This window comes from Perca fluviatilis, chromosome 1, assembly GCF_010015445.1.
Source record: "Perca fluviatilis chromosome 1, GENO_Pfluv_1.0, whole genome shotgun sequence".
Classification (NCBI taxonomy): Eukaryota; Metazoa; Chordata; class Actinopteri; order Perciformes; family Percidae; genus Perca; species Perca fluviatilis.
Window position 1 is genome coordinate 16,678,351 of NC_053112.1, and position 13,322 is coordinate 16,691,672.

General features: G+C 39.7%; 1 protein-coding gene across 1 annotated transcript; it reads left to right on the forward strand.

Annotated features, from left to right (window-relative positions):
- The first annotated feature begins 4,912 nt into the window (after positions 1 to 4,912).
- On the forward strand, positions 4,913 to 10,778 carry LOC120561603 (keratin, type I cytoskeletal 13-like). Its single transcript, XM_039804752.1, has 8 exons — positions 4,913 to 5,897; positions 6,426 to 6,508; positions 6,618 to 6,774; positions 7,497 to 7,658; positions 7,802 to 7,927; positions 10,145 to 10,365; positions 10,510 to 10,520; positions 10,646 to 10,778. Exons 1-8 carry the CDS (start codon positions 5,559 to 5,561, stop codon positions 10,741 to 10,743), a joined length of 1,197 nt encoding a protein of 398 aa, XP_039660686.1. The 5' UTR covers positions 4,913 to 5,558; the 3' UTR covers positions 10,744 to 10,778.
- The last annotated feature ends 2,544 nt before the right edge of the window (positions 10,779 to 13,322 follow it).

Genomic DNA, 13,322 nt, shown 5'->3' on the forward strand with positions numbered 1-13,322 from the left:
AACTTTTTTGGGAGATTAAATGTCTCTGGATTTTTTTCTTTTAGTTTATCTGCAAATCCCTGGATGGATTTTAACCACTGAAGGATGAATCAAACCCAGTTTGTGAGATAAATATGACAAACATATGACCACTTTCTGACATAACCTGCGGTGTTTTATTTTATAATGGAACTAAACACCAATGTATTACTCAGAAACTGGACATGACTACTTTATTCCCTTGGACTGAGGTGCAGGAATGTCTCTTTCCTGGGATTTATCTGTGATTATTTTAAATCAGATCTGATAACACAATGGGATTTATTAATCATTTTATCATTCTACACTGGACCAGTGCATCTCTGGACATTGAGTAAAAAGCTGCAATCACACAGAGGGTCCATGCTCCTCGTATAGATTCACTGTCTGTATTATATAATAGTTATCCAACACTGTAGTTATTATTCCTCTGTCTTGCATAGAAAGTGAATACTTATATGATCAATTGTTTATTTTTTGCATATTATTCATTTAGGTCTACAGTAAATATTGTTTTCAAATTGACATTTAAGTATATTTCTTGTTAATGGGTCTAAAAACTCCTAATCATATCCACTATGGTTCAATGTTAAAAAGAAACAACTTCTTGTAGGCACAGAATGTCACATGTAATGTAAATAATACAAAATTTTAACCGAATCAGACAAATCTGCCGCGCCAGTGTTTTATTCATATTTCCTTTTGCAGATAGTGATATGCTGTGATGCACTGATGCCAGGCAAGCTTGCTAGTTGCTTTTAGTCTGAGTCTGTGAGATAACCAAACTTCCTTTGAATATAACGTACAAATAAATAGAGACGGAAATAAATGTGTACATATAAAATAAAAGTCCCCTGAAATAAATAAAAATAAAATTTAGGCTATTAAATTATAATGACTAATGCATATATTTATGTAAAGAGGTGCAAAAAACAGAAGATCAGGAAGTTAGGCTACAAGTTTCCCTCAACTGCAGCCTGGGTTAAAGCAAAACTGGTAGGCTACACTGGTGCTATTGCCTTGGAAATGCAACATCTCAGAATATGAGTTGTTGCAATATGATATGTTTTCTAGTGATTTAATTTTTTGTTATATGAAATAGAAAATGAAAATCAAAGCATGTTTTAAATTTCTCTCATCCCCTTTTGACAATAAAAGGAAAAAAACTCTTGGTATTTCAATTTTAAATTTTGTATTTTAAAACAAAAATCAAACAACCACTCTTTTTAAAATTTTATGACCAAAAGATACACTGACCAGTGTCTAACACCCTCATGTCTTTGTGCTGCTAAAGTGTCCTATTGTGATTCTGTCCTGAACATTTATAGCATTTGTCAACTGACTCTTTACATTTTGGTGTTTCAATTGGCCACTTTGCCAAACTACAAGGTCAGCTCTGTTTAATGAAATGCCCCAAATATGATATACAATTATTTTCATGAATAGAATAGAAGAGAATGTTGCTACATAACAACATTGTATGCACAAGCATGAGTACATAAAGGAGTGTTACGACATGTGAAATGCCTCTTCCCAATGAAAATGCAAAGGGTGTCAGTGTGGCAGACAGAAGGCAGGCAGGGCAACATTTTTGTCTCCAGTGTTTGAGAGAAAACAAAAGAGCTTTTATACAATGAGCGAAGGAAAAAGTTTAACAGGACTAGGGTGAAATTGAGGCAGTTGTTTTGCAAGCCAATCATGTGTACTGGAGTACTGGAAAAAGGCTGAAGCTATAAAACTTATTATAAATCAAAAGAATTAACACAGTAGTTAGATCCTATAGTAAAAACACATTGTTTAGATAAGATTTATGCAACAGTTGTACACAATAATACAAAACCAGATTAAGCCTTGGGCGATATAAACCTTCTAATAGAAAGAAAGAACTTGTGTTCCGAGTCAATGCATAGTAATTATCTTATTAGTATAAGATAATTGTGATTTCATAGCAGACAGTTTGACATGTCATAGCAGGAAATGCTATGGGCGTAGCATTAATCCCTGGTATGATGCATGCTGTCTTACTGGGACACTTAAATGGAACAGAGCCATCTTTGATTTATTACACCTGTTTCTCACCTGCTATGACAGGTCAAAATGTCTGCTGGGAAAAAGGTCTATTAGATGGAATACCATGCATCTTCATCAAGTTAGAGTACAAGCATCTGTCAAATGTGATTATTTTCAGCTCACAAAAGTAGTTGATTTTGTTCCCATGAATGTTAATAATTTAATATGTTGTCTTTGCTACCTAATTTGCCTTTTTGTGATAGCAACTCAGTATTAATACGTGCAAAAATGCAGAAATGTGTCTCTGGTTTGCATGTGCAAAGACTGCTATTAAAAAGGCTAAATTAAAACACACCAAATCACATCCAGAAAGGACACTTTATACAGTTACACAAAAGCTCATAAAAGATACATTAAAAGGAGCACCAGGTACTTGATAGTGAGGACTGAAGTAAGGTTAAACAAATAGATACAAAGTGCTGTTTGCGGAGGTTGCAAGCTGGCTTCAAAAGTGTCTGTTCTATAGATATTTCTCCCTGGGTAAGATGCAACACAGTCTAACATTTGAGAAATCTACAACTTAAAGTCAAAGACTTCAAACAGGTATCATCCCACATTAGTCATTTTACACTGCAGTAAAATGTGTGACATTCATTTTCCACATTGTACGATCTTTAAATGAACAGACTGACAGACATTCTTCAGATGCAATCGAACCATCTGTCATCCCCTTTTCAGACCTCACCCTGCTTATCGGTGTGACTGCTGACTGAAGAGGCGTGTAATGGCAGCAGAGGCTTGGTTGATGATAGAGATAACTGAAAGGTTATCATTTTCTACTGGCATGCTTCTGTTAAGTGTAGGCTGCAATGATAATCATAAACCAGTAAAACTAGCTTGTACATTTTTAATAAGTTAGACTTTAAGAAGTTGGCTGTGTTATTGTCATTAATTAAAGTGTAACTCTCGCCAAAATGCAACCTAGGGTCTTTTTGTGAATATACCTGAGTCAAACTTTTGTTTAAAAGCATAACTAGGAACGGAAGCGGCACTTTTAAGATTTACCGTATTGTCGTTTTCAGTCAAATAGCCTTTTGAATGGGAGTGCTAGGGGCACTACTATGATCACATCAACATCGCTATTTTTAAAACACTAAGAAGGCTCGACACAACATGAAACTTTGCTCGAAGTATCACCAGGGGCTCTACACGTGAACTCCAGCATTGAGAATATTGTTTATGTACACAGAGTTTACTAAGAACAACTCACTTTAGCAGATGGTTTTTCCAGTCACCATCTTGCCAGTCAAAAAGTGTCAATCTCCGAATGCGAACGAACGGACTCTAGGAGGAAATGTCATAGTTATATGAGGCTCCTTTTTCAACTACAAGGTCAATATTGTTTTTCACTAACGACAAAACAACAAATTATCTGTGCATTTATATGGAACTAAGCTTTAGGAGCTTTCCATCTATACTCTCCTCCCTGTCACGTTGCATTCGGAGATCGACTCTTTTTGATTGGCAAGATGGCGGCGAGGTAGTGGTGTTTTTTTAGCGGTTGGTGCATAGACAGTATATAATGGACCAACAGACCCCGTTGCTCTGGACGGAGACCAGTGAAGGCTATTAGAAGCACTTTTCCAGTGATGGCCAGCTTTACTGCGCAGCTTCCAACTGAGAGAATGTGACGTGAGCAACGTGTCTGAAAGTTGTAAGTCTTCTGGTAGCTGTGCCAAGAGAAATCTCAATCATTCCCAATCTTACAGAGACGGAGAGCGTAGGTATATGTAAGGAGATAACATAGGCACATGCTAATTATTGATCACTAACATGCTAGTTAACATTAGTAATTAAACCTAAACAGCTCATGTAAGTCGAAACTGCCTGCAAGCTTATCCTGTACTATACGGTAATTCCTCTACTATGTGACACAATCGTTAGCCTATTTTTACAAAAACGTCTGCTACGGAGCCATAACGTGAGGTACAAGGTAATGGAGTCTTTTATACATTGTCGTGTTTCTTTAAAAATAAACAACGGACAAATAGAGTCTTTAAATGCTTCAGATGTAAAGTTATTCGCAGTCAAGTGACGTAAAAAAAATAATGGCGGTCAGCGAAATGCTAATGGGAGGTGATGGCCAGGTAGCAACAAAATGGCGCCATAGATGGCTCGAGTTTTGAAGCGAAGCTTACCCCCTTGGGTTGGTGCCGTAATTTTAAGCCGAGAAAGTGTGGCTGTCAGTTGGGTAGAGAGGATGACGAGGTCATGATGTTTTAGCAGTTGTTGCAGTAATTTTAAATATAGTTTCTGTCTCCCCCATGAGGAAGTAATGACAACAACACTGTCGGCACGTCCACATGATACAGCCTTCCGTGATCGTGCACGCACCCCCACCCCTCCTCAACGCAGTTGCTAATATGCAAGGAGGATACGTAGGATTAAAAAAAAAACATGATGGACTCTTCAGAAGAGGTAATTATCTTCACTCAAGCTTCTGGGGGTAAAGTCACCGGACGACACAATCTTCTGAGAAATACAGAGAGTTGTGTGGAGTTGATAGTCTTAATTAGCCAGTAGTCTTAATTAGCTAGCAACTCATTTGGCAATGGCTTGAATGTAACGGACGTTCATTAATATAAAAAAGTTACGCACTAAAGCTTTAAGCCGAGATAGGGTGGTTGTCAGTCCGGTACAGAGCTTGGCGTGAGCACAGGCTTTTATGACCGTCAACATAGCCAGCATCTAACGTTAGCTACTCCGCTGTGCTGTGGAGTAATGTCTGGCTTTGTGAGACTGCGTTCTCAACCTGGCAACCTCCGTGAACTTCGAGTCTAGGGAGGCAGACGACTCTCTCCAGTATTTTGAATTTGGACTGCAGTAACTATTTTAAACTCTAGAATAAAAACATAAATTCCTTCATTAATACAGTTAATTATCCCAATCTTGAACATCTGGCCCTTTATGTGACAAAAATAACTTTGGCTGTCTTAGAACTGTCTTGCCCTCAACCTTAGGCCCCAAGTTTCACTGGAGCGAAATTGTCACTGGTATGTGCCATTTCTGTCACTGCCATGAGTGAATATTTTACAAGATAGCTACACATAGCAGTTTCTTCTATAGGAACGCATTATGTATGTGTATGTGCCCCTAAACTTGCTTTCAAGCAACCTAACAAGGAAGGCTGCAATTACAATCTTCCAAAGGTTCAAGATTAACCCTGTATTATTCAAAGGAATGTCCCTTCATTGAGAAACTTTAAAATGTGGAATCACGGGTTTGACCTGAAAAAAAAAACGGAAGAGCCCCTATCCACCAGTCATCACACCGGTGTTGATGAAGAGATTGCATAGAAGATGAAGGGGTATCCTGTCAGCCACATTCTTCCCTTTCGACTACCCCTCCTAGCCCTTCCCACTTTGCTGCGTATGGCAGCTATATAACCAAGGAGACCAAGAGATACTTTCAACTGCAGATCAACTTCAGTGATCTACCTACCTACCTGATCCAGATACGGACCTTCCAGCATGTCGTTCAGCAGCAGATCTTACGGCCAGAGGACCATGAGTGTTTACGGTGGAGCAGGTGGCCGTGGCACCCGCATCTCCTCATCCCAGCAGAGCTACGGAGCATCCTCTGGAGACTTCAACCTGTCTGATGGCCTGGACCTCCACGTCGGGGCCAACGAGAAGGCCACCATGCAGAACCTGAACGACCGTCTGGGCTCCTACCTGGAGAAGGTGCGCAATCTGGAAAAGGAGAACAACAGATTGGACAAGCAGATCAGAGAGTGGTACCAGAGCAGAACTGTCATCTGCCACGACTATACCAAATACTTTGCCATCATCGACGACCTGAAGGACAAGGTGAGACGAAGTAGACAGATGTGTGTGTTTCTGTGTTTTCTGTTATCTTCCTCTTCTCATCTTTCACTGTGGGTGTGGGAAGAGATAAGTATCTGTTGGTATGTAATAATTGCCAAAGGATGCAGTGTAGGTTTACTGCCGATGTATCAGGTAGTTGATACTATGAGCCAATATTTTACAGTACATCAATTTGCACAGGCTGCAAATTTCTTCATTTAAGCATAAAAATAGTTGTATATTTATGATTTTAATGATGCACATGTTAATATTTAAGTTTCATATTTGCAGTTACATTCCAACTTTGTACGAACCACATTTTAAGGGATCCTTTCCCAAAAAGATTAGAAATTGAAATCAACCATTAGATAAATCAATATAGCAGGTATTTGTTTTAACCCTCAAATATCCGTCACATAAATATTATATTGGATATGTGGAGCCCATACTGTACTGTTGTGTCAAGTAAAACTGTATAGAATATGAGGTTATTGTACTTTTTCTGACATGTTTCCCTGTTTTTCTCCTCAGATTCGCATCGCCTCCAGGCTTAATGCCAAGTCAGTCCTGGACATTGATAACGCAAAACTGGCTGCTGATGATTTCAAAATGAAGTGAGTGTATCCCCCTGCCCCAATCTTGGATGATACAAAAGTAAAACTTTACATGCACATCAAAGCTAATCTCAACGACCCACTAAACCCTCCTGTGTTCCCCCATCAGGTATGAAAACGAGCTGGCCATGAGGATGGCTGTGGAGGCGGACATCTCTGGACTGAAGAGGGTGCTGGATGAGATGAACCTGGCCAAAATGGATCTGGAGAGTCAGTATGAGGCCCTGAAAGACGAGCTCATCATGCTCAAGAGGAATCACGAAGAGGTGAGAATGTATACAGTAGATGAAGTAGTGTATTGGTGCACCCATTTGGCCCAATTTGTTGATGGCAGTTTCACAATCATCAAAACTGATGAATTTGCATCTGTCGACACCCCTGATACATCCCTCCACACAAACACCCACACCTTGTATGCTCATAACCTGAAAGTGGTGGTGATTGATTAAACTCATCATCAATAGCTCTAGAGCTAAACACAGCAGCCATTCACAAAAAGCATGATTGACCATTAATCAAAGCCTAACCTTAACCCTCTATTTTGGCCTGAGCTGTTGAGAGTTCGCACACATGGCTTCTGCCTTACCTCTGATAACACTGAGGAAATCCCATGTTAGGTTAATGCTTTTATAAACAGGTCTGCCGCCTTTTCTCTCTTTCCCCAGCGCTGCCCCTCTTCCCTCTACACACTTCCTTGTATTGTTCTCTCCCTCCATTAGCTCATTGCTACTGTTTCTCTCTCTCTCTCTCTCTCTCTCTCTCTCTCTCTCTCTCTCTCTCTATGTCTCACACACACACAAACATACACACACACACACACACACACCTTCATGTTCTTCAAAGATCAAAGAACCAAAAGCAATGCAAAACTATACAAAAAGAAACCATTGGATGCTGTTGTTGTAATAATAACAAAATTATAAATTATTTATTAATTTGTTAAGTTATTACACCAGCTGACTGAGGCATTGTCCTTTGTCCCCTACAGGAGTTGGCTCTTCTGAGGAGTCAGATGGGCGGCCAGGTCAATGTGGCCGTGGATGCTTCTCCCTCTACAGACCTGAACCAGGTTATGTCAGAGATCAGGGAACACTACGAGAGTGTGATCGGCAAGAACCGCAAGGAACTCGAGGTGTGGTACCAGAACAAGGTGAGAAGCTACAAATGCTTAGGAAACAGCCACTTCGGCCGCCTTCAAAGAGTTAAATTGAGGTTATTTAGCTAGATAGTACGTCAGTAATCTACCATAATTGTTGGGTGAAACAATAATTGTTGTTTCTCTGATCTGCCCAGATTACAGCAGTGGAGCAGGAAGTGAACACACACACAGAGATTCTGGTGACGTCCCGCACAGAGGTTAAGGACCTGAAGAACGCCCTCCAGAGGCTTCAGATTGAACTGCAGTCCCATTTGAGCATGGTATGTCAACAAACAGTAGGCTATATTAAAGCAACACTAGATAACTTTTCCCGCTTTGGTCCCCCTACAGGTTGGAAGCAGAATTGTCCATTACATTACATTATGCAAGTTTGCCAGATCAGGTAGCGGATCTGTAGTTTGAATGAACTGGACAGTGTAATATAATGGACAATTCCACTTCCAACCTGTAGGGGGACCGAAGCAGGAAAAGTTACATAGTGTTGCTTTAACAATAAAGATGTTTTATCCTTTGGATATGACCAAGGGGGTAAGCTTCGCTTCAGAACTCGAACCTCCGATGGCGCCATTTTGTTGCTACAAAGCGATCACCTCTTGTTAGCATTCCACTGACCGCCATTTTTTTTTTACGTCACTTGACTGCGAATAACTTTACATCTGAAGCGTTTAAAGACTCTATTTGTCCATTGTTTATTTCTAAAGAAACACGACAATGTATAAAAGGCTCCATTACCTTGTACCTCACGTTATGGCTCCGTAACAGACGTTTTTGAAAAAATAGGTTAACGATTGTGTCATAACCAAGTGACTTACTGTCGCACAGTAGAGGAATTACCGTATAGTACAGGAGAAGCTTGCAGGCAGTTTGGACTTACATTAGCATGTTAGTTATCAATAATTAGCCTGTGCCTATGTTATCTCCTTACATATACCTACGCTCTCCGTCTCTGTAAGATTGGAAATGATTGAGATTTCTCTTGGCACAGCTACCAGAAGACTTACAACTTTCAGACACGTTGCTCACGTCACATTTACGTTGTCTCTGTCAGTTGGAGGCTGCACAGTAAAGCAAGAGATCACCGGAAAAGTGATTCTAATAGCCTTCACTGGTCTCCGTCCAGAGCAACGGGGTCTGTTGGTCCATTATATACAACACTGTAGATGTTTAAAGAAATAGTTGATATTTTGGGAAACACACTTATAATCTTCGTTGCTGAGAGATAAGAAGACTGATATCACTCATATCTGTGAAATATTAAGCTAATTTAAAGCCAGCAGCTGGTTAGCTTAGCTATGCAGTTAGCATGAACACAGTAACTTCCAGGAATCCACAGTGTGTCACTTTTACACAGACACTAAACAAACAAGATAATTTGTGAGCTTTAAAGATGTTGGGAGGGAAGCAGATTTTGTTAGTGACTGAGCCAGGCTAGCTGTTTTACCAATTTCAGTCGTTATGCTAAGCTATAAGCTAACCGGCGGCTTGCTGCAGTTTCATATTTAGTAGACCATGGATGTATAACAAGAACTGGATACAGCATTGGAGGCGGAGCCCCGTTATTTCCTGTCAGAGTTGCTCAGTGGTGCATGAAGCCAAAAATATTCAAGTTCCACGTATAAAATTACCCAGATTAGCTGCGCAGTCAGCCCTATGTTCCCACAGCCCTATGTTCCCACATTTCTAGGACATTTTCAAAATTAGGTCTTGTGTTCCTACATTTCTCTTAAATTTAAGCCCTATCCTCCAACAACATTTTTTAAGGTTAGGTCTAGGAGTTAGGGTTATGGGGATAAAATCTGATACAAATTTATGATAAAGGAAATGTGGGAACATAGGGCCTAATTTTGGAAAAAAATCTTAGAAATGTGGGAACATAGGGCTGTGGGAACATAGGGCTGTGTCTCCATTCTTGCCTAATTTTCAGTGAAAAAAAAATCTGCGCTGCTTTCACACTATGGGCCCGTAGAGCATGCAGGCGCACTAGACATCTAACCGTTTTAGCACTTTGCTAACTTGAATGGGGAAGAAATGATTTAAACGTGTGGCTCTTCTAGACTTTTCAAATGTTCTTATAAAGAAACGTATCATTTTGCGGGGGGGTTTGTGACACTCAAGAAAATGTATCCACTAATGTACAGATGTCTCTTTCACCATGTAACTCTGGAAAAAAGTATTTTGGACCCCATGGAATCAGGTGATGGACAGAAGAGTTGTAATGCCACTGTTTGGCCTCTATGTCAAATTGGCTTTAAAATCCGCTTCAACTCCATGGGGCCTGTAGCAGACATGTTAGTGGATTCACTGTTCTCAAATAACTGCAAGAAAGCGAAAAAGGGTAATTCCAAAATGCACAGAACCACTTGCTGCTAGTTACACACTCACGCCAACAAGCCTTGCAGCACATTTTTACCAGCAACAGGTAACATCTCTGAATTTGAATCACTGACTGCCTAAATTTCTTCCACCAACCACAACAGAAAGCGTCTCTGGAGGGCACACTGGCAGAGACTCAGGCGTGCTACGCTGCACAGCTAGCAAGCCTCCAGAACATGGTCACAAGCCTGGAGGCTCAGCTGTCCCAGCTCCACGCCAACATCGCCAGCAACAAGCAGGAGTACGACATGCTGCTAGACCTCAAGACCCGGCTGGAGCTGGAGATCGCTGAGTACAGGAGGTTGCTGGATGGGGAGGATGACAGGTGAGACCTGGTGAAGAGAGAGAAACACTGACTGGACAGGGGGATTACAGAGAAATAATATCCACTCCAGCTAAAAACATTTAATAACAATGTGGATATGTTCTGGACTAATGTTTTCTTCTTTCTTTTTCTCTCCATTACCAGTTCAAGACAAGGTGAGCATTTTTTCACATGCATATCATTTGTATTTTTTCCAGTCTTTAAATCTTCCAGTTTTAACTGAGTGTAAGAAAGGTAATGTGATTTGCTCTTGATTGTTGCATCTTTTTGTTTTTCTCAGTGGTCAAAAAGGTCATCACAGTGGTGGAGACAGTTGTGGATGGAAGGGTGGTCGAGAGCAGCAAGACTGTTGATACGGACGTCGATGAGATTAAGTGATAAATTGGAAGCAATAACAAAAATCAATAAAGATCATGCAGTTGAATTAAACATTCTTATGTATTTATTTTTATATTTTATAATAAATAGAATACTCCACATTGTCCCTCACTGATGAATAATGAATGTTGTTGTACTGTACAGAAGTACATATCAGATACGGTTGCCAATAGTTTAAACTTACTCATCCATGCTTTATTCAACGTTTTTTTTTGTTTTTTAGTAAAAAAAACTGGTGCAAACCATGCACTGTTGTACTTCGAGTAAGTCTCAACCCTTAAAAGGATATTTCACTTTTTTTAAACTTGTAAAAAATCAGCAGTCTTACCTCTATCTAAAGTCATCTACAGATAAGCTAGCTCCCTATCGTCCTCTGTCAACACCACCATTCCTCCCAGGTGTCAGGCTTCTCATTCACTTCCATTAATTTTGAGGACTAAGTCTTCATATAATACTTCTGAATTATAAACAAGCAATACAGCAATATTATCTGTAATATTTTTTTCTGTGGTCAAAGGTAATTGTTTTATTTTAGCTAATATTGTAATTTTCAAATTATAAGTGTAGGAACTACATTGAACATACTATGTATTATAAATTATATACAGTATACCTCAAGAATTTCATTAATTCACTTAAAGCACCCTATGACCACTTAGAGTAACTTATAATCACTTTATAACAGTGATTATAATGCATTAAAAAAAGATAGACTATGATAACTTGCTAACAGTTTTTATAAATGTTAATACACTTTGACATTTAGACTACTGCAACTCCCTCCTGGCTGGTCTGCCTGCAAGTTGGGGGTGGTGATAGCGCAGTGCAGTGGATATGACACATTCCTTTGGTGTGGGAGACCTGGGTTCAAATCCCACTGAGATACATCAACCAATGTGTCCCTGAGCAAGACACTTAACCCCTAGTTGCTCCAGAGGCGTGCAACCTCTGACATACATAGCAATTGTAAGTCGCTTTGGATAAAAGTGTCAGTTAAATGAAATGTAATGTAAAAGTGCCATCCAACCCCTGCAGGTCATTCAGACTTCAGCAGCTTGACTCGAGTTCTCTCACATTACACCCCTCCTCTGCTCCCTTCTTAAACCTTATACCCTTCAGTCCACTCCGCTCTGCATCAGCCAATCTACTTGCTGCTCTCTCACTGTGAGGGCTAAAGCTGAGAACAGGAAATATGTCCAAGCAACAACATATCTGAGTCCAAGCATAAAGTATGAGCAGAAGAACAGCAAATTCAAACGCGAAAAGTGGTTATTTGAGTGTGAGAGCAAGGTTTTGATTTGATTTGATTGATTATTACAAAATCTAAACGTGAAATCAATGAAAAATCATCTCAAATTGAAAGAACGCGCTCTTGAAGAAAGATAGGAATAAAACTTCATATCCATTGTCCTGGCTCCTAAATGGTGGAATGAGCTCCCCTTAACATCAGGACAACTGAAAGTCTACACATCTTCTGCGGCTGGCTAAAAACTCTTCCGACTGCACCTTAGCTAAGGAAATTATGCTATTAAAAACATTGCATTTACATGTTGCACTTACATGTGGCTCTATGTAGATTGGCTTTTTTTTAAAGTTAATGTATTTTGTTCTCCATTCTTGCTGTTTGTATTTTGTACCTTCATGGTTGAATGAACTTATTGGAAGTTGCTTTGGAGAAAAGCGTCAGCTAAATGAAATGTTATGTAATGTAAACATAAATGCTTCATAAACTTCTTCAACCCGGCACCACAGAAAATCACCACAGTTTCAAGATTGGTGTCACCAATTCAGTATCCAGCCAAATGTGATATATGGTCACTATCTCCCCTTCTGTTTCTGAGTTATGGTGTTGAATATTGGCCATAAAAGTGTGTTTGCACAACATTATGATGTCACAGTGAAGTTGACCTTTGACCTAATGGATATAAAATTCCATAATTTCATAATTTTATCCTATTAGACATTTGTGTGAAATGTCATAATATGGCCAAAAACATGTTTTGTGACCATTGATTTCCAAAGTCCAGTCAGTTCGCTCTTGAGTCCAAGTGCACGTTTGTGCCAGAGGTGAAGGCATTCCCAATATGCTGTGTTCAGGAGAATGGGAGAGACATGAGGTAACAGTGATCGTGACCTCAATAATTCCCTCCAAGGGTTCGACAAAAATGGGACTGACATACGTACAGATGGACATGTGGACAACAAGAAAACAATGCCTCTGGCCACGGTGTTCGCCGACGCAAAGGCATAAAAATCTCTGCACCTCAGGGATGTGGAGATGTTGAATATGACGTAAAAGGTATATTATGATGTGGTATACGTTGGCTGCAGAGGTAGGTAAGTAGTGTACAAAGCGTTAATTAGAAATTATTTGCTATACAATCTGGTTTGTTGTGCTGTCATATGGAACTAAACGGTAGGCTAAATGTGCGGTAAAACGAGCTAAAAAAAAGGCAAAACGAAAACTGCTCCTTAAAGATGCAGAATTGTGTAATAACTCTTTCAGGATTTGTTGGTACAACATCTTTCTTACAACATGGATTTATTCATTGTTAACATAAAAACATTGATGAATACAG

Coding starts and splice junctions, on each gene's coding strand:
- LOC120561603 (XM_039804752.1), top strand. CDS start 5,559: ATGTCGTTCAGCAGCAGATCTTACGGCCAGAGGACCATGAGTGTTTAC. Junction 5,898..6,425: donor TCGACGACCTGAAGGACAAG/GTGAGACGAAGT, acceptor TTTTCTCCTCAG/ATTCGCATCGCCTCCAGGCT. Junction 6,775..7,496: donor TCAAGAGGAATCACGAAGAG/GTGAGAATGTAT, acceptor TGTCCCCTACAG/GAGTTGGCTCTTCTGAGGAG.